This window comes from Ophidiomyces ophidiicola (assembly GCF_022830035.1).
Source record: "Ophidiomyces ophidiicola strain CBS 122913 chromosome Unknown scaffold_8, whole genome shotgun sequence".
Classification (NCBI taxonomy): Eukaryota; Fungi; Ascomycota; class Eurotiomycetes; order Onygenales; family Onygenaceae; genus Ophidiomyces; species Ophidiomyces ophidiicola.
Genome location: NW_026054648.1, coordinates 569,292 through 594,187, shown reverse-complemented (window position 1 = coordinate 594,187; position 24,896 = coordinate 569,292). Strand labels below are relative to the sequence as shown.

The 24,896-nt window shown below is 49.9% G+C and overlaps 9 protein-coding genes across 9 annotated transcripts; 6 read left to right on the top strand and 3 right to left on the bottom strand.

Annotated features, from left to right (window-relative positions):
* Positions 1 to 5,992: 5,992 nt before the first annotated feature.
* Positions 5,993 to 7,852, top strand: LOZ57_002886 (uncharacterized protein; the record flags this gene model as incomplete). The annotated part of the gene is made up of 4 exons (XM_049251944.1): positions 5,993 to 6,079; positions 6,133 to 6,373; positions 6,432 to 7,264; positions 7,325 to 7,852. 4 exons carry the CDS (start codon positions 5,993 to 5,995, stop codon positions 7,850 to 7,852), a joined length of 1,689 nt encoding a protein of 562 aa, XP_049109262.1.
* A 746-nt stretch (positions 7,853 to 8,598) lies between these two features.
* On the top strand, positions 8,599 to 9,488 carry mge1 (GrpE, mitochondrial; the record flags this gene model as incomplete). Its single annotated transcript, XM_049251943.1, has 3 exons — positions 8,599 to 8,901; positions 8,979 to 9,395; positions 9,456 to 9,488. The coding sequence occupies 3 exons, from the start codon at positions 8,599 to 8,601 to the stop codon at positions 9,486 to 9,488; spliced, it is 753 nt and encodes a 250-aa protein (XP_049109261.1).
* Positions 9,489 to 10,093: 605 nt separating this feature from the next.
* Positions 10,094 to 11,608, bottom strand: MSF1 (phenylalanyl-tRNA synthetase alpha subunit, mitochondrial; the record flags this gene model as incomplete). Its single annotated transcript, XM_049251942.1, has 1 exon — positions 10,094 to 11,608. One exon carries the CDS (start codon positions 11,606 to 11,608, stop codon positions 10,094 to 10,096), a length of 1,515 nt encoding a protein of 504 aa, XP_049109260.1.
* A 612-nt stretch (positions 11,609 to 12,220) lies between these two features.
* Positions 12,221 to 13,063, top strand: DIC1 (Mitochondrial dicarboxylate transporter; the record flags this gene model as incomplete). Its single annotated transcript, XM_049251941.1, has 2 exons — positions 12,221 to 12,280; positions 12,353 to 13,063. The coding sequence occupies 2 exons, from the start codon at positions 12,221 to 12,223 to the stop codon at positions 13,061 to 13,063; spliced, it is 771 nt and encodes a 256-aa protein (XP_049109259.1).
* A 1,469-nt stretch (positions 13,064 to 14,532) lies between these two features.
* Positions 14,533 to 15,297, top strand: LOZ57_002882 (uncharacterized protein; the record flags this gene model as incomplete). Its single annotated transcript, XM_049251940.1, has 6 exons — positions 14,533 to 14,603; positions 14,672 to 14,843; positions 14,914 to 14,929; positions 14,995 to 15,057; positions 15,124 to 15,136; positions 15,201 to 15,297. The coding sequence occupies 6 exons, from the start codon at positions 14,533 to 14,535 to the stop codon at positions 15,295 to 15,297; spliced, it is 432 nt and encodes a 143-aa protein (XP_049109258.1).
* A 228-nt stretch (positions 15,298 to 15,525) lies between these two features.
* Positions 15,526 to 16,044, bottom strand: LOZ57_002881 (uncharacterized protein; the record flags this gene model as incomplete). The annotated part of the gene is made up of 2 exons (XM_049251939.1): positions 15,526 to 15,663; positions 15,724 to 16,044. The coding sequence occupies 2 exons, from the start codon at positions 16,042 to 16,044 to the stop codon at positions 15,526 to 15,528; spliced, it is 459 nt and encodes a 152-aa protein (XP_049109257.1).
* A 1,723-nt stretch (positions 16,045 to 17,767) lies between these two features.
* Positions 17,768 to 18,662, top strand: LOZ57_002880 (uncharacterized protein; the record flags this gene model as incomplete). Its single annotated transcript, XM_049251938.1, has 2 exons — positions 17,768 to 17,961; positions 18,008 to 18,662. The coding sequence occupies 2 exons, from the start codon at positions 17,768 to 17,770 to the stop codon at positions 18,660 to 18,662; spliced, it is 849 nt and encodes a 282-aa protein (XP_049109256.1).
* Positions 18,663 to 19,417: 755 nt separating this feature from the next.
* Positions 19,418 to 23,325, top strand: SEC31 (protein transport protein S31; the record flags this gene model as incomplete). The annotated part of the gene is made up of 8 exons (XM_049251937.1): positions 19,418 to 19,626; positions 19,684 to 19,800; positions 19,847 to 19,952; positions 20,006 to 20,239; positions 20,291 to 20,377; positions 20,428 to 22,846; positions 22,905 to 23,203; positions 23,281 to 23,325. The coding sequence occupies 8 exons, from the start codon at positions 19,418 to 19,420 to the stop codon at positions 23,323 to 23,325; spliced, it is 3,516 nt and encodes a 1,171-aa protein (XP_049109255.1).
* Positions 23,326 to 23,617: 292 nt separating this feature from the next.
* LOZ57_002878 (uncharacterized protein) lies at positions 23,618 to 24,796 on the bottom strand (the record flags this gene model as incomplete). The annotated part of the gene is made up of 1 exon (XM_049251936.1): positions 23,618 to 24,796. One exon carries the CDS (start codon positions 24,794 to 24,796, stop codon positions 23,618 to 23,620), a length of 1,179 nt encoding a protein of 392 aa, XP_049109254.1.
* Positions 24,797 to 24,896: the final 100 nt, after the last annotated feature.

Sequence of the window (24,896 nt, the reverse complement as noted above, 5' to 3'; positions counted from 1 at the left end):
ATTATTGCGCCAAGCACGGGCGGCCCTTTGGTTTGATGATGCTGGATGGGCAGTGGTGGTGGTGGTGGTGGTGGTGAGTAGTGTTTGGTGGTGGTAGTGGTGGTGCACAACCAACTAACGACAGGCCGATCAGCGATCAGCGGCGCGCGAAGGAGCGGTGAAGGAGAAACCCGACGGCAGCATCGTCAACTAGTTAGTTACATACAGAATAATAGGAGAGCCAGGCCGGATGCACGCGGGATTGGCAGAGTATCTGCATAGCTGTAGTAGTAGCTATAACTAATCTACTCTCCACGTGTGCATCGCCGGCCGGCCCTGCCTAAGCGACCGCCCGCATGGTGACAGCCAACGAACGAACTAACCAACTGCCCTCCAGCCGCACATCCTCCGACGTCGAGGCGGTCCACTAACCCCAGCCCAGGGCGGCCATCCGCGCGCGGGCTAGCCAAGGTTGCCAAAAAGGAAAAAAAAAGAATTAAAGATAAAAAAATGGGGTCTGCGTCTGCGCTGTTCTGGACTGAAACATGCCGTCACCGGGCTAACTAGTAGTTAGTTGGCTAAGGCAGCGCACTGGCGATAAGAATAGGAGGGTGTGGTGACGGACTGCACGGAGGATACATATCCAGAGGAGACGCAGAACTTGTCCACTAACGACGGCGACTAGCTAGTTGCCGCATTGCTCCGTCTCTCTCTCTCTTCCTGCGTACCAAATCTATACGAGACCGGCCTGGGTGGATATCGAGAGGACTCTGGAGCAGCGCGCGAGCTTTAACCTAAAATCCCGCCGTCCCGCCCCCCGAGATATGATAATAATAATAATAATGATGATGATGGCATGCAGCCGTGCTCAGATTCAGATGCGACCTGACTGCGATCGGGGGGACAGCCGTCTGTCAGATCTCTGCTCCGATGGGCCTCCCCGCCCCCGGCTGGCAGTTTAATAGAAACATGCCATTATAGGCGCATGTGAACATGGACATGTCCCATCACAGGCACCACCGATCGCCCCTGTTATTCTTATTATTATGATTTCTTCCTCCTGACTATTTCGTGCTGGCGGGAGAGATCGGGGTCTCACGGGGCGAGCGAGGGCCTGGCCGGAGGAATAATCCATCATATCGACGCACCGGTATACTCCCAATTTAAAATAGAGTACTCCGTATCTTGATTGCGTCTTGGACGCCCGCCATGACGACGACCCCCCGGCCTGCCTGCCTATATCGTACAACGATGGATGCCATCAGACTCGAAGCGTTGGAGATATAAGAGCAGCCCGCAGAACTAGTTTTAGCTGGAACCAGCCGGCAATAAGCACGGCGGCGCTGCGACGAGGCTATTCGCTGACGGGCAGGGGTTTCAAGGGCAATTGTTCCCCGTTTGTAGTAGTTAGCTGGTTGATGGCATCCGCTGCCACTACTACTGGCAGACAGGCAGGCATTATTGCAGTCGCGGGTTTCATGGTCGCATTCCCAGAAACGCCATCCTGGGAGGAGCCGGGAGGGCGCCCGACTCCGGCGGCGTGGGGCGCGACGACCAAAGCAGAATCAGAGATCATAGTCTGTTGTTGTAACTACTCCGTAGTCATGAGCAACAAAAAAAAAAAAAAAGCGACGTATCGCAATGACTGTTGAGCGGGCGGGCGATCACAAAAGCAAAGAGAGCGAGAAAAGCAAAAAACCCTTTTTGCGCCGGTCGATTGCCATATTCTTAGAACGGCCGATACCGCGGCGGGACTTGGCGGGATGCGGGTTTAATTTGCACTTCTCATTTCCTTGATGTCTGTTGTGAGGATAGGCCGTGGGCCCGGAGTGTTGGGGAGCAGCAGCGAGCACAGCCAGGCGGTGAGGCAGAGGCCGGCGCCCGGGGGGAGGCTCCAGGCTCTCCAGGCTCTCCAGGCACTGTAGCATTGGAGGCTGCGCACCCATGCTCGATCGCAGCAGCAGAAGAAACGACGCTGCTTTACATATCTTGTTCTTTGTTGTTGTGCTGTGGCTGGGCTGGCTCCGCTCCCCCTCAGGCTGGCTGGCTAGCGGGGGCTCTCGCCGCGCTGCCCGCCACCGCCCTCGGCCCGGCTGTAGTAGAGTAGTAGAGTAGTAGTAGTAGCAGCAGCAGTAGTAGTAGTAGTCGTCGTAGTTCATCTACTCAAGCATCACTCACTGACCATCTAACTATCGCTCGCTGATCGCCTGGCTCCGCCCGTCACAACCGGCAAGCCGCCCGGCATCCCAGCCTGCTTCCGAACTTCGACGTCTATCATCATCATCATCATCATCATCATCCATCCCGTATGTAAGGCACGGACAAGGTCCCCCTCTTTCACTGCGCCGCTGCCCATCCCTGCATCTGTCAGAACCAAAGACCTGTCAATTAATTTTCCCAGCCGGCCGGGCTGGGCACTCTCCGCGGACAACTGGCTCCGGGTTTACTACTTACCTAGTACATAACTCTCTTTCTGTTCTGGTGAATTATCCCGCACAAGCTTTGGCGCGATGGCTTCGCCCGTTCCCTCGTGTCGAAGGGACTAATCGTGGCAACTCCCCCTCCTGTTTGGTGTAAATAAATAGATATCACTGACAGGAGCGGGGAGAGGGGAAATGGCAATAATAATAATAACACATCCTCCTCAAACTACTAAGCCGGCGGCCGAGGAGGGATCAAGGGTTCTGTCGCTCGGAATCTCGTGGCCAATAATGTGCATCGCGCGCCGGCATCTGCTGCTGGCTTGCAAAACGAACCGGGACGGGCCTCAGGCCTGAGTATTATTATTATTATTATTATTATTATTATTATTATTATTATTATTATTACCGGCTTTTGTGCGCATGGCTGCTTGCAGCAGCAACAGAGCTGCTGCTGCTGATGCTGCTCGTCATCTCGCCTAACCAACCTGCGCCTGGCCGCCCAGCGCGCGCGCGCGCTCCATTGCGCGTTCCTGGCCCCAGCCACGCAACCTCCCAGGGCAACATCACAATAATGAATGCAAAACACGCTGCGCGAGCCCGGCCCAGGCAAGAGAGGGAGAGAGAGGGGGAGCTGTCTCGTGGGTTGTGGGATGGCCGAGGGTAAATTATTCCGAACTGGACGGGCGGGCTTTGCAGCTGGGAGCGCCGGGGGCGCGCCTTTTTTTGACGTCTGAGACGGCCGCCTTAGTGTCTGCTGCACGAATCCCTGTCCCTGGGAGGGAGGATGTCTTTTTTAAATTCTTTCATCAACCGCATCAAACCTAAATGCCTCCCCAGGGAAGAGAAGAGAGAGAGAGAGAGGGAGGGAGATAGAGGGAGAAGGAGGATATCATGGGAAATGATCATAATGGCGATGACAATAATAATGATAATGATAGCCATAATAATATCAAAAGAACACCGCCCTGTTTCCTGGCTCCCAGCCAGCCAGCCAGCCAGACAACCCGGGGCTGGGAGGCCAGGCCCGTCGTGTGGCCGCGCGCAAAGTAGATCGTTCGTCTCAAGCTCACTACTGACGAGGGCCCGGCCCTCGAGATTGCTATTATTGCTATTCTAACACTTGAGCAATTTTTTATTCATACTTTTTTTTCTTGCAAACCTGCCCGCGGCGCGCCTTGCACACACGACTGCCCATGATTATTATTATTATTATTCCCCCGGCGGGCAAGACATCCTCAAACACGAGTGTGACGGGAGCCGGTGGTGCGTAACTACACCCTACCTACCTACTGCGTACAGCCTCACTACTTGCGATCTGAAAACAGACTGCAGACAGCCAAGCCAAGAGAGGCGTTCGCCATCAAAAGCGCGAGGGGAAAGAAACGAGTCACGAACTGCCGCCCCCTCCCCTTCCCTCGCTCCGTTTGAATGAATCATGGCCCGGCCGCCGGCCGCCGGGCCCAGAAACGCGAGGGTAGAGACGGTTCGAAATTTGTTCGGCATCAATGCACCGAGAGAGTTTCTCCCCTAGGGTGTTTGTTTTGCATTGCATTTTTTTTTATTTTTTATTTTTTGGCATCTTCTTGCGCTTTTTTAAGCTTCCGTGCCAGTTCGTTCAACCGCAACTCTACTTTACTCGAGCTTTTGCCGGTTCGGTCATGCTGCTGCGCGCGCGCATACGAGAAGAAGAGAAAACGAAAAGAGTTGCCAGAGCCCCAGAAAAAACAAAAATATAGAGAAAAAAACAAAAATGGTGACCGGCCGGCTAGGCTCTGCCAGGTGATATATATGAGGGGCGCCAGCAGACCGGAGAGCCCCCGAGTTTACTCCAATAGCAACCCACTGGGCGGGTGTTAGTCGCTGGCGAGGCCCCGTCTCTGGCGTCAAATAATAGTAGTAGACGTAGAAGCGGCAGTGCAGTCGACACTTTCCTGGAGTACGCTGGTGCTCCTGTTTGATCGTCCGTGTCAGATTGCGGGCGAACATTGCCGCTCCACCTTGCGCGACTGTCAGGGCTAGAACCACCACCACTGCTAGCTACTACTACTACTTGCTTGGGCCCGCGCGAGGAGCTGAGAGCCGGACGGGTTCGGTCCTTATTGCTCCTTCTCGCAAGCTGGCGTCCTGCTCGGCTTTGGGTTTCGGGTAAATCCTGCAAGCCGGGACACAGCAGTGAGAAACGAGGGGAGAGATAGGGTGCGACCGGCAAGGGGGGGATCGACTTTCTAGACGGACAGCAGAACAGGCCTTGGTGGTGGTGGTGGTAGCAATAATGGGAGCAGCGGTGGTGGTTGGTGGTGGTAGTGGTGGTGAAATGCCGCACGCCATGGCTGGCAAGCTTTGGCAGCGCCGAGCCCTGGCAGGCCGGCCAGCAGCTGCGCCTGGAAAAGCTTCCGAGCAACGCCAGCCAAGGAAATGCGGGGTCGAAGTGACAGATAAGAGACGCTTCGCCTGGGAGGGGGGGAAGCCAGTGAAGGGTGAAACGCGCCGGCTGCGCTTTCGCCCAGCCTGCGCACCGCACTAGCCCGCCCAGGAGCCTGCAGACGTCAAAAGAATGGGCCGCCCGCGCCGTGGTAGCGCGCTCCGCACGCCCTCTGCTTGCTGGGAAGCAGAAAATCAAAAAGCTAAAAAAAAACAAAAAGACGGCGCGCGCAGGGGTGCCTGCGACCCAGCAGCGGGCGCTGCCACCCGGCGTGCTATAATGGCCGTGGCAGGCGGCAGAGCACCGGCCGCGGAGCATCCTTTGGCTCCTTCGCACCCCTGGCTTGCATTGCGTAGTACATAGCTGCCAGCGTCGGGGTCTGCCTGACAAGCAGAAAACAGATAATAAAAAAAAAAGAAAAGAGTTCGTCCGTGGTTCGGGCTAGAGAACAAGAAGCTCACGCTGCCGGAACGAGAGACCCCTCTCCCCAGTCCGCCATCGCCATAATAGTGTGCTTCGCGACACGACACGGCGATGCGAAGGCAGAACCAAGGTTGCGCCCCAAAACTGTTTTGAACGCTGTTCGGTCGGCGGCAGCGATCGCAGCGCCCGGTAGTAGTGAGCACACTGGCAGCCACGCCGAGAGACGCTCTGCCCATGTGAGCGAAACTTGTTGGGTGCTGTATACTTATTAGTTCGTTCATCGGCAGCGTCGTCAAACCTGGATTATGACAATCATTTCGGAAGGTTTCACATCTCTCAATCTAGAGAGGCCGCTGACAGCGATTGGAAACGACTCGAGTAGGATCAAGGGTACATGGGCCCCAAAAAAGACCGGATGCTGCACTAGTGGAGCAGTGTAGAACCTCGACTCTGAACCCCTGAACCGCGTGCTAGCCTTGCAAGGGACCAACGGCGGCGACATCCAGGCTTGTCTGTCAACTTTGACATCGGAACTCAGGATCGACTGTTCCTAAACCGGCTAGCCGTTTGAGATGTGAATACGAACACCAGAGCGTAGATATTAGAGTGGGGGGAGCTGCCGGCTTTGCCATAAGTACGCCCGTCTTATCGTTGGGAAACTTCTTCCACCTACCTTCCACCGCTGCACCACCACCTCCTCCTCCTGCACCCTAAAGCTGTCGGCCCCTCACGCTCTCTTTCCAACATGATGGCTGTTGAGCAGCGCGTGCCCCCGGAGGCCGAGATCTTCGCCGGCCTGAACAACATCATCGCCCGAAGCACCTCGCCCAAGGTTGGTGGTCCAATTCGTCTGCAGCTTCCATTGATAGGGCTAATCGTGTTCAGCAGAAGAGCTATGAGAACCTGAAGAAGCAAGACGCCTCTGCAGCAAAGGCCCAGCAGGTGTCTGCAAAGCCCAAGTATCAGCTGTGGCCCAGTCTCAAGAAGTCGGTCTCCAGCAGCACGGGGCGGACCACTCCGGAGTCTGACAAGGAAAAGAAAGTGAAAACGCTGGGACGTTCTCACAAAATCAGCGTCCCAGATCTGGGACAGCTCTCGACCATACAAGAGAAAAATCTTGATTCCCGTAAGTTCCCCCGCCCAGCTTGGGCATGCATGGGAGCACCCGGCTGACGAGGCGATAGCCACCATCCCTGGCCAGTACCCTATCCATGAGAGGTCAAACAGTGCCCCCAGTGCGTGCGCCGGAAGCACGACCCGGGCTCAAGCACCTGCATCCTTTGGTGACCTGTCCAATTCGGCGGAGAAGAATTCTTCCCCATCCCGGAAGAATGAAGCCAACAAAACCACCACCACCCGGGCGTTTGCTGGTCAACCCCCACAGAGCGATAGGCACCAACCTTTGAGACGGACCAATTCCGCTGAACCCCCGGAAGTTCCACCTAAATCTCCCCGTTTGGTTGTGAGGATCCCCAATTCCCAAGCTGCCTCGCCGGGAGGTGATCTCTCCAACGACAAGTCCATGGAAGAAGGATTTTGGAAAAGCTCTCCCAACCTGCCATCCCAGCTGTCTGGTTCGTCGGCCTCTACTACTCCTGTCAGTGCAGGAAGCACCTGCACACCTCCCACATCCGCCTCCAGCAGCTCAGGGCAGCAATTCCCCAAGAGACCACGGATAGATGAGGCCAACCATTCTTTCCTCTTCCAGCTAGGATCCGAGATGTCGGCCTTGGGAATCAACAGTCACCGCAGAGGAATCTCTCATGACTCCGTTCTCAAGGTGGGACATCGTTCGCCATCGAAGAAACATGTAGCCCTCCGGGTGTGCACGAATGACCATGAGATGGCGAAGAAGCTCCCAGGAGTGCCCATTGCGACTTTTCCACTGGGCCTCTCAGTGGAAAAGGCACCCAAGGTGCTCTCTCGCAACGAAATCGAGTCCCTGCAAAAACAGGCCCAGAGTCAAGCCCAGAAGTTCGAGGTGCTCAACCGCTGTGATGTGAAATCGCTCTCAAGGGTATGTCTTCTAAACATATTTGCCAGGCTCCCAAGAAGCTAACCCGGATTTTTTTCATAGGAACTGCGTGCTCTACAGAAGCGTTGCGACTACCTCAGAGAGACGTACAACTCTCTTCGAGCTGGCCGACACAGCCTGCATCAGCGGATGATCTCATACCTCAAGTCTCCCCGGGTGTCGAAGTTCTCGCGTGAAGGGATCCTCAAGCAGGAGGAGGCGTTATTCGAGCTCGACAGATCGATCGACGAGTGGTACTCCAAACTGGAGCACGCAGAGCAGCGCCGCGCCCTGTTGCGCCAGAAGCTTCTCGAGCACCTAGCTGCGACCCTAGTGCTTCGAGAACCACAGCCAGATCTCTGGGCCCTTGGTGGTGGTGGTGGTGGCGAGATGCACCCTGAGTTTCTGCGCAGGCCCCACAACCACACCCGGGCAACGCGACAGGATGTGGAGTCCATCAAGATATACGCGGATGCCGAGATACAAGCGCTGTTTGCGAATATCGAGAAAGATATGGAGAGGATGGCTAAGTTTAACAGCCCCCCTCCCCCGCAGCTACCTGCCGTCGCCTTCTCACCGGAAGCCCGGTGACGGGTAACCGAAATCAAAAAAGTGTTTCTGGAATCGTTGTAAACTTCAAATCAAGTATCCTAGATATGTGTGTTCCCCTTCGATGATGATGACAATATGGCAAATCATGAGGCTGTGTTTGATGAAGATACCGTTCTGCTCCCTTTGCGACACATTTTTGTCTTGTCTTGGGTTTGTTTTTCGGGCACTGGGCATTTGTACTATTTTCTTCCTGGGATGGGAGTCGTCGCTGGTTTCCTTTGTTTTTTCACTTCTGCACCGGTGCTTTTTGCGCTGGAGAAATACCCTGTTGGCAACAAGAGTTCTTGTATATTATCACAGTGGTTATTAGTATCTAGTAGAGGGGTTTTAATGAAGGGGATTATTCATTTCTTAGCTCGGAGTCTCCGGCCAGTCCACGAGGCATTTCATTATCGGCACACATCCTTTTTTTTTCCAAAGCTGTCGACCAGTATGAAGGGCACTCAAGAAGATTTCCTCTAGGCACGGCCGTTCGTGTTGCGTTGCAATCCTGCAAGTCTCAGGAGCGTGTCGGCCCAAAAGGGGGACGATTTAGAGTTTTCCCCGGATCGGCGAAACATCGCCGCCGACGAAGCTTTGGGAATATTTTCGAGATCATTCACGCAGTTTTCTGGAGCGGTTGCTTTCAAATTCCATACTGCGTTTGACATATTTTTCAGGAAACCTTTCCATTGCGAATATCAAGCCGAGTTCATTCCGATACAGCCTCCTTACTATCTTTTAATATGTTTCGAAGAGCTCTTCTACGCCAATCCCAGGCTTTCAAGCCTACCTTCTCCGCCCGATCCATCTCAACATCCCCTCTATACCGGAGGCAGAGTCCTACATATACCCACACGCAGACCTTCAGGCCGCTGCATTCGACATTATCCCGGAGATACAATTCCACAGATTCGCAAGACAAGAAGCCCGAACAAGACGCCGCAGCAACCTCCTCAGAGGGAACTGCCGAGTCCGAAATTTCGGACGCCGAAGCTGCTCTACAAAAGGAAATTGAAAAACAGGAGAAGGAGATTGTTGACTTAAAGGTATGCGCAGGCGATTTCTACTTTTGCCTTCCGCTGTACCTGGCGTCATGGAGGCTAATACGGTTTCCGGCAAATAGGATAGATACCTGCGATCCGTCGCCGACTTCCGCAACCTCCAGGAGCGCACACGTCGCGACGTCGATGCCGCGCGCTCCTTTGCAATCCAGCGCTTTGGCGCCGACCTAATCGAGTCGATTGACAACTTTGAGCGGGCCCTCGAGGCTGTTCCTTCCGATAAGCTCAGCAATGGAGAAAACAAGGAGCTCACCGACCTCTATGACGGCCTGAAGATGACCGAGACCGTGATAATGAATACTCTGAAGAAACATGGCCTGGAGAGGTTCGACCCGTCTGAGCTGGTCGAGAACAAACCTCAGAAATTCAACCCGAAACTTCACGAAGCCACTTTCATGGCGCCGGCACCCGGAAAGGAAGATGGCGATATTCTGCACGTCCAGACCAAAGGTTTTATGCTTAATGGTCGAGTCTTACGGGTGAGTTACATGGGCGCAGGTTAGTTCTTCAGGGAAGGGCCATTGACTGACTTTTTTTAGGCCGCCAAAGTTGGTGTTGTTAAGAATGCCTAGTCCGGCAGCCGAACACGTGCACTTCTTCCAAAAAGTCATGTTTCACTAGCACTATACTATTTTCATGAATTGGAATTGAAACATTCTTCAATTCTTCTCTCCTATCCGTACCCTATCTTCCTTTGACAAGATGTCCGCTTCTTTGTCGCTGTTTGTACACTATTATTATCTGTACATTTTTAAAACAGGCTTTCATAAAACAGCGTGGCTACGGCGTTATGATCTGGAAGGTTGGAATTCCATGGGTCGTCCATATATGTCTTGTTTTATTGTTTAATTTTTCTATCTCCCCTCTGTTGAAAGGAACTTTGGATCTGTGTCTGATGACAGCCTCATTAATGCCTGGCTGAACATGAATACTAGAAGAAATGAACCAGCATACATAAATGTCTTATTCTACATATTACCTGCACCTTTGACTACACCTGCCCTTACCATGTGAAGTCCTATGAGCCAGGGGAACGTACTGGTTTGTGTGGAGAAAGTGTGGTATAAAGCCTCTAATACATCATAGGGAACAGCAAAAAATATTTTAATAGTATACATAAAATGTGTCGAGCACAACTCTAGGCAGAAAGTATAGAATTGATTCTTCTTCATATTTCTCATCTCAACTCAACGCCGATTTTATCTACCAGCTTTTCCCTTACCTTTTCATGAAGCTCATTCGTCTCTTCATTGGTAAGGGTCCTCTCCAAGCTTCGATAGTTGATCCGGTAACAGAAACTCTTACGACCTGTTTTCGGATGAGTAAACTCATCAACCAGCCGAACATCCTCGACTAAATCCCCAGCGACATCTCGGACGATTTCCATAATGTCATTTTCATGAAATGGCACAGCTCCTCCAGCCGCACTTCCGGTGGCTGTAGACCTTAACCAAAAAGCAACATCCTTGTAACAAGCTGGGTGCTTGGAAAATGGAACGAACCGAACAACTTTACCGGCATTGAATTGGGACAAGAATCGGGTATCTTGAGACCAGAATAGGCGAATGTCCGGAATGTTAAACAAGAGCATTGCGATCCGTTCTAAACCAAGACCGAACGCCCATCCAATATGGCCCGGCACGTCTGAGGACGTAAGAAGTTCGTGTTTGACGACGCCTGATCCAAGGACTTCAAGCCATTCGCCCTGCCAATACACCTCTAATTCGTAGCTGGGACTGGTAAAGGGAAACGAGGCTTCGACCCAACGCATCTTTAATGGTTCAGGATTTGAGACATCAGCGGTTGCTTCTTTTGCAGCGGAGAATATCTTGATGACGAGAAGCTCAAGCGAACGTTTGAGGTGAGCAACAACGGCCTCAACCTCTTCGAGCGCGTGGGCTTTTTCTTGCAAGGGATTCCTTTCAGGATGGACGGCTGGATTGGGGTCTTCAACAGGAACGTCATGACGAGGTAAGCGTTTCAAGTCACGCAGAATAGCAGCTGCTGTGACGGGTCGTTTCCACAGCCTTGCGCATTCCATCTGATGAAAGACAGGGTAATGACTCTTATCAATTGCGTCGCGACGATAAACATCAGCAACAATGGTGTATCCCTTTTCCTCCGGCTTAATACTCCCATTCTTGTGCATCTGCTTGAAGTATGCGCGCTGGTGGGCACTCGTGTGCGTTCTCAAAACGGTGTCCCTGTTGATATAATATGTGTCGGTTCGACTGCGCCCAGGGTGATCGGCTGGGAAGCCCAATTCATCAAAATTCTGCGCAACAGAAACAATAGGATCTTTCTCTGCATAATTTCCGTATTCCGGGCCGCTGAACTGTGCCTCAATCAACTTGCGCGTGATCGACAACGGGTGGTTCTCGTCGAGGTAGATTCGACGCCCGACATGGGAGAGTATGGTTTGCGACGTGTTGGTCCATTCGTCTCTCGGATAGGAGTTCGCGCCTACTACAACCGCCGAAAATGCCGCGGGCGATGGTGCGGCCGGCCGTGGGAAGGCATCTTTCAGGCTGTCGGACGTGTTCGCCGAAGGTTGCGGAGCGGCCGTAGAGCTATTTCTGCCGAGCGCAGCTGGCCAGCGACGCGCCAGAGAGTGGCCGAAGCAAGCGCTGATTGTAACGGAGCGCTGCTGGTAGCCCACTCGGAGCGCTCTGCCCGTCGCAAGCAGCCTCATCGCTCAAAGTGAAGCTCTTGCTGTGCTTCGACGTCGACGGGCAACCAAAGCGGCCGCAAAGCCATTCGCCGGACGTAATTTATCGTCAGCTGCGGTGGCCAGTGCCAAACCCAGTACAGCCACTTCTAACCAATGGTCTCCAGAGCTGGTGTAATTTATGGTTTTTCGGCCGTACCGCCATACCGTCTGGAATCTCGGGATTTCTGCCTTGTCAAGCGGCCGTCGAAATCCTTCGCTGGAATGTCCTCGCGCCAGATGCCAGTCGCTGGCATGATGACTATTCCCGCAGATCAAGATGGGAGGCAGTGACAAGGCTACGGCCGTACAGGCGGGTGTTTCTCACTCGACGAGCCCGAAAATCCATTATCCCTTCTGGTTTGGAGGCTCAGCGTCATGTTTTGCCGCGGGTGTCACACATCCCCTGGATCTAGGTGCGTACACTTCGATTGTTGGTTGAGTTTTAAAGTACAGGGCTCTTGCTAATGTTGTTTCGAATTAGTCAAGGTATTATCGATCCATTTTGGCTTTTGCGGCCTTGTCCAAAAATACTAACTGGTGCTGCGGAGTACATAGGTCCGACTCCAGACTCGAGGACCGGGGGACCCGGCAGGAATGTTCGGGACCATAGTTTCTATTTGCAAGAAGAATGGGATTTCCGGTCTTTACAGCGGTGTATGTATACTCCACAGATACTGGAAACAATTGCTCCTCATGCTAATAATTGGCTGGTTTGTCTATACCTAGCTTTCGGCTTCGCTTCTTCGGCAAATAACCTACTCAACCACACGATTCGGTATATATGAGGAGCTGAAATGTCGAATTAACGAGTCAGCGTCATCACCTCCATCTCTGCCCACACTCATTGGAATGGCTTCGGTGTCAGGTTTTGTCGGCGGAGTAGTCGGCAACCCTGCTGATGTTCTGAATGTCCGGATGCAGCGTGATGCTGCCCTGCCTCCTGAGAAACGGCGAAATTACCGGCATGCTTTCCATGGGCTATCACAGATGATACGCACAGAAGGCCCATCTAGTTTATTTCGTGGAGTGTGGCCCAATTCCTTAAGGGCGGTCTGTATGACCGCTGCTCAATTGGCGACCTACGATGAGTTCAAGCAGATATGTATTGGCCACCTAGGCATGGCTGACAATATTTTGACACATCTGACGGCGTCGGTAATGGCTGGCTTTGTTGCGACTACACTCTGCAGCCCAATTGACGTAATAAAGACTCGAATAATGGGCGCGAGTGCTGCAGAAACCAAGGGACACTCCATTGTCGGGCTCCTAAAGGAGATTTTTCACAAAGAAGGCTTATCATGGATGTTCCGTGGGTGGACCCCAAGCTTTATGCGTCTCGGTCCGCATACCGTCGCAACATTCTTGTTCCTGGAACAGCATAAGCAATTATATCGAGCTTTTAAATACCCTGATGGTGACTCGCGTGCGGCTGTTTAAACGGCACAATTATTATGAGATTGGTGGCAATCTCTGATCTACCACATATCTTCTTAAACCCATCCTTATGTTGAGCTATAGGTATTGAGCTTTCACCCACAGTTTTGTATATACCCAAACTAAGAGACACTGGATTATGCCCCTCTTTTTGACTGAATTGGATATCGGACTTTGCATATTAACAATATGTTTGGATAGAAATTTTGCTATTTGATAGATTAATACTAGACCTATGATACTGTCTTTTGCCGCAGGTGACCAAATACTGGAGCGAGTGTTTCCTCTGTAAAAAACATGAGTCAAGAAGATTATTTCTGTGCCGTACCACGTAACCTGCTCCTATTGTTATAAGTCGACAAGACTTGATAATATACAATTCTAGGGTTCATCAATCATTATTGGAGTTTTCCGCACTTGACCGTGTCGAGACCGATGCTCTGGGCAATTTATGTAACTCTATTACACTTCTCAGCTTCTCCACGAGTCACTTGGTACTCTCAATATAGTTTCGAGCGAATGCGCTAGTGTGATAGTTATATTGCCTACTAAAAGAGATTGGGTGGCTTGACTAGGAAAATAATGAAGATTGATGGAGCCAATAACGTAGGAGCGTTGGCAGCTCTGGAATTTTCCATTTGTTGAGGACTATTGGCACACTGTTATATACACTTATTTCAAAAATTCAATCGTCTTCAAAGATGATAACCTGGCCTAGTCGAGAGTTTGATAGTCGGTCCCCAAAATTGACGAAAAGATGGGGAAATATTTATCGGTCAAGACGAGCAGGGAAATTGCCGGCATCTGCAAAGCAAAATTGTCAGATGGCTGTACAAAACCATCATTCAATGGGGAAGGATGGGATCTCTCTGTAGAGTACATACCGCGTTGATCGTCCCATCGATCAGTCCAGGACTTGGGGCAAAGCGACCGATAGGCAAGGAAAAACTGCAATTGAACTCAGTAAGTTATTTGTCCAGGATAATTCGACGGTACACGTAGCCAATTGAGAATGAGTCGGCGTACCTGTCTGCACGGCTTGAAGTCTTCGCCCTTGGCTAATATACACTTGTGGTAATCAACATAATTTTGCCAGCAGTGCTTGGTCCTAGGACTGATGTCAGGCAAAGATTTCAGGCAATTTCAGGTTTGGAAACGCACTGGTTCTGGTTGGGGAAACGGGCGTCAAAACCTGATGAAGTGTTGTTAATTTGGTGACAATGAAAGAGCAGGTCGTCGAAGAGAGAAGCTTTTCACAAGAATTCTTATCGCATCATCCTAGAAATACATACCGGCTATAACATGTTAATAAATGCTTTATTCTGCTCAAATGCGGATCTTCTAAGCAAGTGGGACGGTTACCATACCTGTTACGAATTTGAAGGGCTTGGTCTCGACAGGCTCATCGGGATCGGCATCTGGAATTTCGTACATCTTGCTGACGACACAAAAAAAAGAATGGCTCTCTCAAAATGGCGTTCCTGTGGTTGTCGACGTGCGGCCTTGGAGTCGATGTCGTGATGTTGGTGGAATGCTTTGTGAGGTGAACGTCCCGTGAGCCGACGACGAGCCAAGGATCCAACCAATCGCGACAGGCTATTTCCACATCAGAACATTCGAACCTCAAAAGACCGCCGCTTCAGACACCACACTGTCCGACGAACCGCTCGGCTACTCACCTGCAACGCTTGTTTTGGAAAAGGCGATATTTTCTGGTGCGAAGATGTATGCCACACGGGCTTTGGGTATGAGGGCGTCTCGCCCGCTTTTTCGACCGCTCCCTGTACGTTCTATGTTCCCAATCTCTTCGTTTGATGATAATTCGCATATTCGGGAGTGCTTACACATTCTAGAAGGAAGATCAAAGTGGTAAGGGCGTTTTGCCAGTTTCGCTCTATCCTAGAAGAGTGCCATAGCCTAACCTTTGTAACTAGCTCACACGATCTCCCAACGCCTCCGGACCTTGAAAAAGATTCCTCCAGAGTTGCTTCCACTCGGTAAGCCGTCTGGGTTCAAGCGCTTGTAGAATTCGATTTCAAAGCTAACATTCCATCTACATCTAGGCGCCGTTCTTTGGTAAGAAAATATTTGACTATCAAAATATATCTCGCACTGCTCGCTAATATTTATTGCGGTATAGCGTTGCAGTCGGCGCAGCTATCTACTCCTGCGGGAAGAAATTCATGACGGATAAAACCCTTCGTCTAACAAGATCCAAGCCGGAGGACCATGCCTAAGTGGAAGGGAATTGGTCGGAAAGTTGATATTTAGTCGCGGCTTGCAATGTCGAGAATGTGCCGCTAGTAACCTTTACTTTTGTATTGCTTAGGTGGGAAGTGATGTGCCGGTGTTATTTGTTGTAAATATATCGTTCCTGGCAATGGCATTGAGAAATGCTGAGATAAGAAAATAAAATCGAAATCAACCCAAATCTGAAAAGCCGGTATACAATAGTGACCCTAGCCTTACGCTTGTTTGGGGCCAGCCACGTCCAAACTTTCCAGACCCTGCATAGCATCTGGGCGACTGTTTGCAATCGATCTAGTCTCTTCGGCAGCCTGTCTGTCCTCTTCGCTAACAGCATGTTTTGCGAGATAACCTTCCTGAACAGAGCATCTGAATTAGAATAAAAGTGGGTTAAAAGCTTGCGTGTATTCACGTACCTGCTCCCAAATAGCAGTTTTGCTTCCAAGTCCTTCATTGCTATCCTTCTGTGGTTTTGCTGCAACGACCTTGATTACCCGACCGTAGAGCTCGCTCTGGTCCATATTATCAATCGCTTCTTTTGCATCCTGGGCTACTTCAAACTCGACATATCCAAACCCTCGATGTAGATCAGTTGAAGACGGGAGATCGGGTTTGGGTAAGGTGATATCAACTACTTCACCAAACGGTATAAATGCCTCAGCAAGGGTCTGCGCAGTCACTGCTTGGTCTAAGCCTCCCACATAAACGGTACTCTGCAGCCTTGAGGCGTCTGACATGACTTATTCTGCACAGGAGACACTTTGTAACTATCTCTGCCCTTCCACCTAGATACTGAAACAGCCGTAGCCTATTGTTAGTATCTGTAGGGAGTTCTCCGACTTCAATTGAAGGCGAATACTTCCAAAGAAGGTCGCCAAGACCATCTTCGATACATATTGGTGATTAGTTAGCTAACTAACTAACTAGTTACATCATCATCATCATGTGACATGAGAAATTATCTGTATTTTTGTGAGACACTCTAAAACAGCAAGCAGTTGAAAGTCTCCCAATTCAAACACCTTTGGTCCGGGATACTTGCTTGTTTTAGGCGATTTGAGCCTTTGATACCGAACCTCTCTACCGCATGACCCAGCCCGTGTAAGCAGCCTTCATACCTTCACCTGCCTCTCTACAGGCTCCCCTACTATAATACTCTGGACCCGGGATGATTGAGATTCAGTCATAAGCATTCGAAAATGGAGTTGAAGGATCAAATTCCCTGTCTTTTGCTTCCTTTTTTTTTATTAATGTATCACAGTGCCCTCCAAGTCGGAGACTGTTCGCCCGAAAGGATGGCACCAGCAGACTGTTCAGAGACTATGTAGCAGTATCTTATTACACCGATATTGTTATTTAAGGTATTTCAGAAACAACTACCTCAGAGGGCTAGATCCCATAGCTAGGGTTCTTCTTGTTGTTGTGTGTTATGTTATAATTTTTTTAAAAAGGATAGAATGCATTAACATTACTTAATGATAGAGTAATAGAGTCATATACGGAGTTCGGAGTACTCCGTACTCCATACTTTCTAGATTTAAATATGTCATAGTTATTGCCTAACCTATGAAGGACTCATTAAGCAGGGCTTCTATTAGGTAGTTATGCCATCAAGGCTAGTAAGTCAACTTAACATGAATTTAGATCAATCACAGTACCTAGCTACATAATATACTCCGCAGGTACTTCTAAAAGACACGGTGTGCCAGTGTGGGCAATTGACCGGAACTCAATGCACACCAATTCATGATTAGTTATTTAGTTACATAGTTAATCAAATGCTTATAGTTTAATTCTACTCCGTATAGTTAGCTGTATCAAAAATCCTGTGCAGTTAGAGAATGAAAGCTGCTGTGAGTCTGAAGTATAGCGACTTACATTTCCCACCTCTCCTTGTGACACGTACCTCCTTGTAAGACAGCACTGTTAAACACTGGCGAATGATGCCTACATACCAGTATCCCTAATGTTGAAACAGCTCAGATGCAGGCCTCACTCAGTCGCTCTCGCATCAGAAACCCGATGTGACACCACGAAACCCAGAAACTAAAGGATGGCATGGACACTGCATTCTCATATGGGCAGTAGGCTCAGCTTCTGATTATAATCTCTATATCAACATTTATTATGATACCCGAAGAGGATCGAAACGATTATCGGCTCCGGGCCAGCCCCATGTTAGCAGGTCCAGTGGCAGCATTTCCACTTAGGAGGTAGGCTCAGGGTTGATTCCGATCTCGATATCACGTTTATCCCGATATCCAAGGAGAATGGAGACAGTTATAGGCTATCGACGTGCGTGAGCATGTCGATGAAAAACTATATAAAGGGTGCCGTCTGTTTCCTCAATCTCAATCCATCATCAGCATTCAGCAACATCAGCAACATCAGCAACACCGTCAGGGACACTATTCAATTCAATATATCCTCTACCACAATTTAGTTACCCTCTCAATCAACATGGTTTTCGTCTCTACTCTTCTCATCGCCTCGTGCATTACCCATGTCATTGGCAGCGCGTTACCAAACCTGCCCGCCACCGACCTTGTGATGCGCCAAAACAAACCCGCTGGAATGATTATCATCCTCTCTGATGATGAAGACTTGAAGAAGATTCACGAGGCCATGCAAAACCTCAAACGACAGAATGCGCCGTCGAAGCTCCCTTACATCCAATCCGTGGTTAAACTTCTGAAAGAGAGATCTATCCTCGATGGCAGGGCCCCCCCCAGTTGGAGAGGTCTTTTCTGATCAAGTGTCCCCCCATTGCCAGCTTTCCTATCCAACTTGCACCCCTGCGGCAACCTACCTACACACCATCCTCAAGACTATCGCTGACGTCCAAGTTTCTGAGAATGTCAATGTCGATGAAATAGTCTCAAATCCAAACGATAGTGAGGTTCCCATCTCCGTCAAGACAGGAACAGCAAAAGGGCACTGGTCTGAAAAGGGTTGGAAGATTGGTCTGGGCTTTGACCTTGGAAAACCCCCCTTTACCGCCAAGTTTTCAGGTGAATATTCAGTGGCCGAGAAGACTACGGTCCTCGAGACAGTTGATTTTACCTGGCAGGGTAAATGCCCCCCGAAAACAGAATGCCAAGTCAGGATGACGGGTAAATGCACTCGAGAGCCATATGCCTATTGCTTGACTGGAGACCTAGCACGAGTAGAGAGAAGCCTTTGCACCGACCCAGGCTTCAAAGAGTGGGGTTGCAACCTAATTAAGCAACGCGTCGCGGACAGATGCCACAAAGTCAGGGATTTTGTTGATTGCACCGTCTCTTTCCCACTCATGAAAAGCGATGGCAAGCTCCGGACTATCCGATATCTAGAGCAAATTCCGCTCTCAGGCTGAAGAATGATACAAATTGACGGAGATAAGCGGGTGTTTGGATATTACTGCAGGATACTGTATGGAATTTACTACATCTCCCGTTATCCCATGAAAGTTTTGTAAAAGTTTTGTCTGTACTAAATTGCGATAAATCCCCAATCCATGGATATTATAGATACAACCAAATATATTGCTGCTGCCTTTTTTTACAAACCTGGCTCATCCCGTGTCATGTGCTGAACAGAATTTTGATTGAACTGAAGGGTTGGAGAAATGAAACCATTTAATATTGTTCAAGCAACACATTTGTTTTGTAATGACATATGTATCTCTCTTATCAAAATAGCCTAAGCTCGTCTGGGAGACAAAGGAGGCACTAGTTAACTAACTATGCATTTCTTCCATCTTCAAAACCAAAGTAGTGTGAACCAATCATAGAGGTGGGCAAAAACCAACTAAAGAAGGATGCTCTCTGCACAGAGTGCTTCGACTCGGTTTGTAGAGATTGAAAAAGGACGGGACCTCAAGTTAACTTACTATCACGTGACAGTTGGGAAGGCCACCTTGGATCTGAAGAACACAACCCAGCCCCTGGCAAGTGTTTTGGAATACACCGCAATTGAAGGTCCCTGCCAGCTCGGCTGCATATATTTGTCGCGGCCATCTTAACCTACCTATCATCCTTCATTCTATTACGTTTTCTTCTGTTGAGTTGGGCGAGCCTCGTTTGAATCCCATTCAGCACTCGATTCGCCTACTTCAAACCCCATATCATCATGGTGCGCCTCAGGGAAATACCCCGAACAGCCACCTTTACCTGGTCTCCCGGTTCTGCGGCCCCATTTATTGCCACTGGCACCCGCGCAGGCGCAGTTGATGCGGATTTTTCTAATGAAACGTTCCTAGAGTTGTGGAATCTTGATTTAGACAATGATAACATTGGAGCTGAACTAGAGCCGGTCGCAAAGATTAGTACTGATTCTGGGTAAGATTTACTATTTTGCTCCACATCAAAATGGCGTTCAATTGCTGATCATAGTAGCTTCCATGATATTGCGTGGGCGGAGTCAGACAGTCATAGCAGAGGGGTCATCGCAGGCGCACTGGAAAATGGGTCCTTAGATCTTTGGAATGCAGATAGTCTTCTGAGTGGCGCAAGGTTGGTTGATACGATTCTGTATACATTTCTCTACTAACTTCAATAGCGATGCACTCATTTCTCGGGCGTCTAAACATAGCGGACCTATTAAAACACTGCAGTTTAATCCGAAACATGCAAATTTATTAGCCACGGGAGGAGGCAAGGGAGAGGTTGGCAAATATTGAAGCTCCTTTATAAAATACCAGCCCCTAACTGGAGATAGTTATTCATATCTGACCTCAATAACCTCAACCAACCATTTCGCCTGGGTAACACTGCTGCACGAGTCGACGATATAGAATGCCTTGATTGGAATAAGAAAGTACCTCATATATTAGTAACCGGCAGCAGTGCAGGCTTTGTGACTGTATGGGATGTGAAAACAAAGAAGGAAAGCCTTACTCTAAACAATTTTGGCCGGAAAGCAGTCAGTGCAGTTGCATGGGATCCTGAGAAGGTGACGTCCACATCACTGTCTTAAGGGAATAAAGAGCTGACTTGAATAAAGCCTACAAAATTGATTACCTCCATACCCCTTGAGACTGACCCTTTGATTTTGGTCTGGGATCTACGTAATTCCAATGCTCCTGAACGAGTAAGTACTTGATGAGCTTGTGAATTTATTGTTTACTGATTCGGTTTTAGGTATTGCATGGCCATGAGTCTGGTGTTTTATCGCTGTCTTGGTGCACTCAAGACCCTGATTTACTATTATCTTGTGGTAAGGATAATCGGACAATATGTTGGAATCCTCAGACAGGTAATGCATATGGAGAATTCCCTGTTGTTACCAACTGGACGTTTCAAACACGCTGGAACCCTCACAACCCAAATATGTTTGCTACAGCTTCCTTTGATGGGAAGATTGCTGTTCAAACAATACAAAACACTCGGCATGATCAACAGCAAGCAGGAAATAGCCAAGAACAAACTGTCAACGATGAGGACTTTTTCTCAAAGGCGCAAACACAGCCACAAATCTCTACTTTCTCACTCCAGAAAGCTCCCAAATGGCTCGAGAGACCTGTCACAGCATCTTTTGGATTTGGGGGAAGGGTTGTTTCTGTGGGCTTGACGCCCGGAGGCCGATCTTCGAAGATTAGAATAAGCCATTTTGATATTGACTCTAGCGTCGGCAGTGCCACAGAAAGTTTCGAAAACGCATTGAAAACTGGGGACCTTGGCGGTATTTGCCAGTCCAGAATTACTGCATCACAGAGCGAAGACGAAAAGACCGATTGGAAAGTTATTGAGACTTTAATTTCCAAAACCCCAAGGAAAGAGCTGGTTAGTTATCTGGGATTTTCAAGTGAGGTCGATGAAGCAGCCGACAGTTTATCAAAACTTGGCTTAGAGGGCAAGGCTACGAGCAACGACGATCTACTCTCTCCCAAAAGCCAGGATCCCCGAAAGCACAAGCGAATAACTTCAATTTTCGACGGCAATGTAGAGGGCGAAACGTTTCTCACCGAGATTGCTTCCTCCAAGGGTGCTAAGACCAACAGTCCATTCCAGATTTATACAGGCTCGGAATCAGAGGCAGACCGGTCTATCACAAGAGCTTTACTGCTTGGCCAGTTCGAAAAAGCCTTGGATGTTTGCCTGCAAGAGGACCGTATGTCCGACGCTTTCATGATTGCAGTCTCTGGTGGCCAAAAATGCATTGAAAAGGCACAAGAGGCTTACTTCCTGAAGCGATCCGAAGGTCCCAGCTATGTCCGGGTCCTTGCGTCGGTAGTCGGGAAGAATTTGTGGGACATTGTTCATAATGCAGATCTTGCGAACTGGAAAGAAGCTATCGCCTCTATTTGCACTTTTGCGGATGACAAGGAGTTTCCCGATCTGTGCGATGCTTTGGGTGATCGTCTTGAAGAGACCTATAGACTACAAGGCTCGAAACAAGCTCGAAAGGACGCTTCATTTTGTTATTTAGTGAGCTCGAAATTAGAAAAAGTGGTTGCTATCTGGATTGAGGAGCTGAAGGAAAATGAAGCGGATAAAGTACAAAGCGCTACGGACGACACGGGGTTCTCAATTCATGTCCATGCCCTCCAAGCCTTCATCGAAAAGGTCACCATTTTCCGTCATGTTGTTAAATTTGAAGACTCCGAGCAGCAGAATACCTCCGACTGGAAACTAAACTCCCTCTACGATAAATACCTCGAATACGCTGATGTCATTGCATCTCATGGTCACTTGGAGGCTGCCGAAAGGTACCTGGACCTTCTACCTGCTGCTTATCCAGAAGCAGAAGTGGCCAGGAGCCGTATCCGCTTTGCTACGAAGAAAGCTGCTCCCAAGCCGGCAGCCGGACGTGCCCCCCCAGCCCCCCGCCAGTCGTCTCTGGCGGCGCCTCCTGCTCCTTTCCAACCCCCCCAGCCGCCAATGCAGCATGTCCCGGCTCCCCCGGCTCCCCCGGCCCCAGCCGCCAGCCCTTACGCACCCCCAACCATGCCCAAGCCAGTGACCGCCAACTATGCACCCGCGGCGACACCCAAACCTTCTTCTCCCAGTCCCTATGCGCCTGCGACCGCACCTAAACCCGCCAATGCCAATATATATGCTCCCGTCGCGCCCACCACGAGCTACGTTTCTGCGGGAGGCACAACTTATACTCCCACCGCTGGCTACCAGCCACCACAACCGCCGCAATTCCCGCAGTCAAGACAGGCGAGTGTTATGCCTCCTCCTCAGCCTTTTGCTCCGCCACCGGGAGGCCCCGTTGGTCTCGCGCCGCCTCCAAGGGCGACAACTGGATCTCCTTCAGCGCCACCTCCGTTTACCCGTGCTACAAACATTCCAGCTTGGAATGACCTTCCAGAAGGGTTCGTAAGAACTCCTACCCCCCGCCGTAGCACACCCGTGACCACAAACCCGGTCAGTGTGCCCTTCTCAAACCAGATGCCTGCCGGGGGTCCGTCGCAGTCTCCCACACCGCCACCGATGCTACAACCGCCTCCACGCGGCCCAGTACCACCCCCACAACAGCCCCCCGCAGTCCAGCAAACTTCCAGGCCATCAACCGCCCAGTCCCAGAAGAAAGCTCCCGCTGCTCCCAAACACCGTAAGTTTGAAACACATGCCACTTTCTGATACCTCGATATTCTGACTGTTGTTGATAGCACCTGGTGACCGCTCTCATATTCCTTCAAACGCGCAGCCAATCTACGAAATGCTCTCTGCTGATATGCAGCGGGTTAAAGCGCGTGCTCCGGGATCTTTCAAGGCCCAAGTTAATGATACAGAACGGCGTTTAAATATCCTCTTCGATCATCTTAATAACGAGGATCTACTGAAACCCGACACAGTTGAAAGTATGGTTGGGCTAGCACATGCTATTCAAGTAAGGGATTACGAAACCGCACAGGCAATTCACTTGGACATTCTGACCAACAAGACGGACGAGTGTGGAAATTGGATGGTGAGTTTTTTTTTTTGCTATTCGTCTTATTATGCTTTCCGATTCCTATGGAATGACTCTGACTCCATCAAATGTAGGTTGGCGTAAAACGGTTGATTGGTATGAGCAGGGCCACCCCCTAAGTATGGAGGCCTTAACAGAAGGTACCAGCATCCTCATCGCTGGTTAACAATAATATTTTTCTGTCTTCGAATACATGAAGACTTTATTCTCGCATATTAGGATGGGCCTTTTCCCTCGGTGGAATTGAACTACCGTAGACGAAGTATATGTAATGCAGATTTTTCCCCAGCTGTCGACAGTCTATTTCTCCTCTCGAGGAGCTAGATTGAGCCATGAACATATAGGCTGATTAAATTAAAAATAGATATGTTTTAACGCTCGCATCTAACAACATTAAATCATATACACACATTAAGAAGCTGCAGAACCCTTAGCCAAGGCACGAACAGTTCCTCGGCTCCCTGCCGGAAAGTTCCTTGCACTCAGCAATACACCTTTGGCACTTCTAACCTCTGCTCGAAATGCAGAAATAGCATCGGCCTCTCCGTTTGACATGCCGGACTTGCCATCCCTAGAGTCATCACCATACGCACCATATAATGATGAACTTAAATAAGCTGGCGAACTATACGTCAAGCTATCAAGGTAGGTTTGCAAGTCGGAGAGTCGATCTTTTGTATTCGTGTACGAAGAATCAGTTTGTGTTTCTGAATAGAGAACGTCGTGTAGTTGAGACGATAGGGACTTTATTCGAGAAACATGGTTATCCAGTGCCTTTTCAGCATCTGAGCGGGCATCCACCGGTTCAGACGTTGACGGCTGGGCAGTAGGAAGTTTTTCTAATTCGGGGCCGGTTTGAGTTGCAATGTCTCGGTGAAAGAGCTCCGTTGGGTCAGAGGTGATGGAATCTGTTTCTTCATCCTCCTCTGAAGGCTCTGTCCTTCTGATTGTGATGGCTGATGGTGGGATTGTAGAAACGTTCTTTTCTAGTTTGTCATTTAACGTGGAGAGGTTTCGCTTTGTTGTCTCTGCGAGTTCCTGTCGGGCTTCTGTAAGAGATGCGATCATTGGTTTAATGAGAAATTCGCTCGCGCCGTACATGGTGGATGCGAGAGTAGCGGCGCCATAGAGGGTGTATAGAACGGTGCGTAGGTTAACGAGTGGTGGTGGCTTGGGGGCTTGAGCGAGAAATTCGGGATACGTAATTATAGGAGGAACGTCTCGAACAGGTGCAGAGGCTTGCTGTGATACTGCAGGAAAGGGGGCCGGTTTCTCGGGCAGCGGCACCTCTTCTAATCTCGAAACGTTGGCAATGGGCTCTTGTTGCTTGACCTCCGGTACAGACTCGCCCAGGAGCTTTTGAATAATCTCTTTTTTTAGGCCTTTGGATTCCAAGAATGCAATCTTCTTGTCGGTAGGTGCGTCGCGTATAGATTCATCTTGCAAAAATCGGGAAGCTTGGTCAAGTAAAGTCGCTTCGTCCGGCGGCGAGGCGGGTTTCGGTGCTGTAGTCTCACCCTCCTGGGAGCTGGATTCAGTCTTTGCAGCAAGCTGCCAGCTAGGAATAGAAGGCCTCTTTGTGTCCGCCATGCTGCGTGTTCATGGAGAGTTTGCAAATGGCAGTCAATCAGCACCACAAGTCGCATCGTTTGGGCATCTTCAGATGCTGAGCCTCGGCTCAATGCTTATG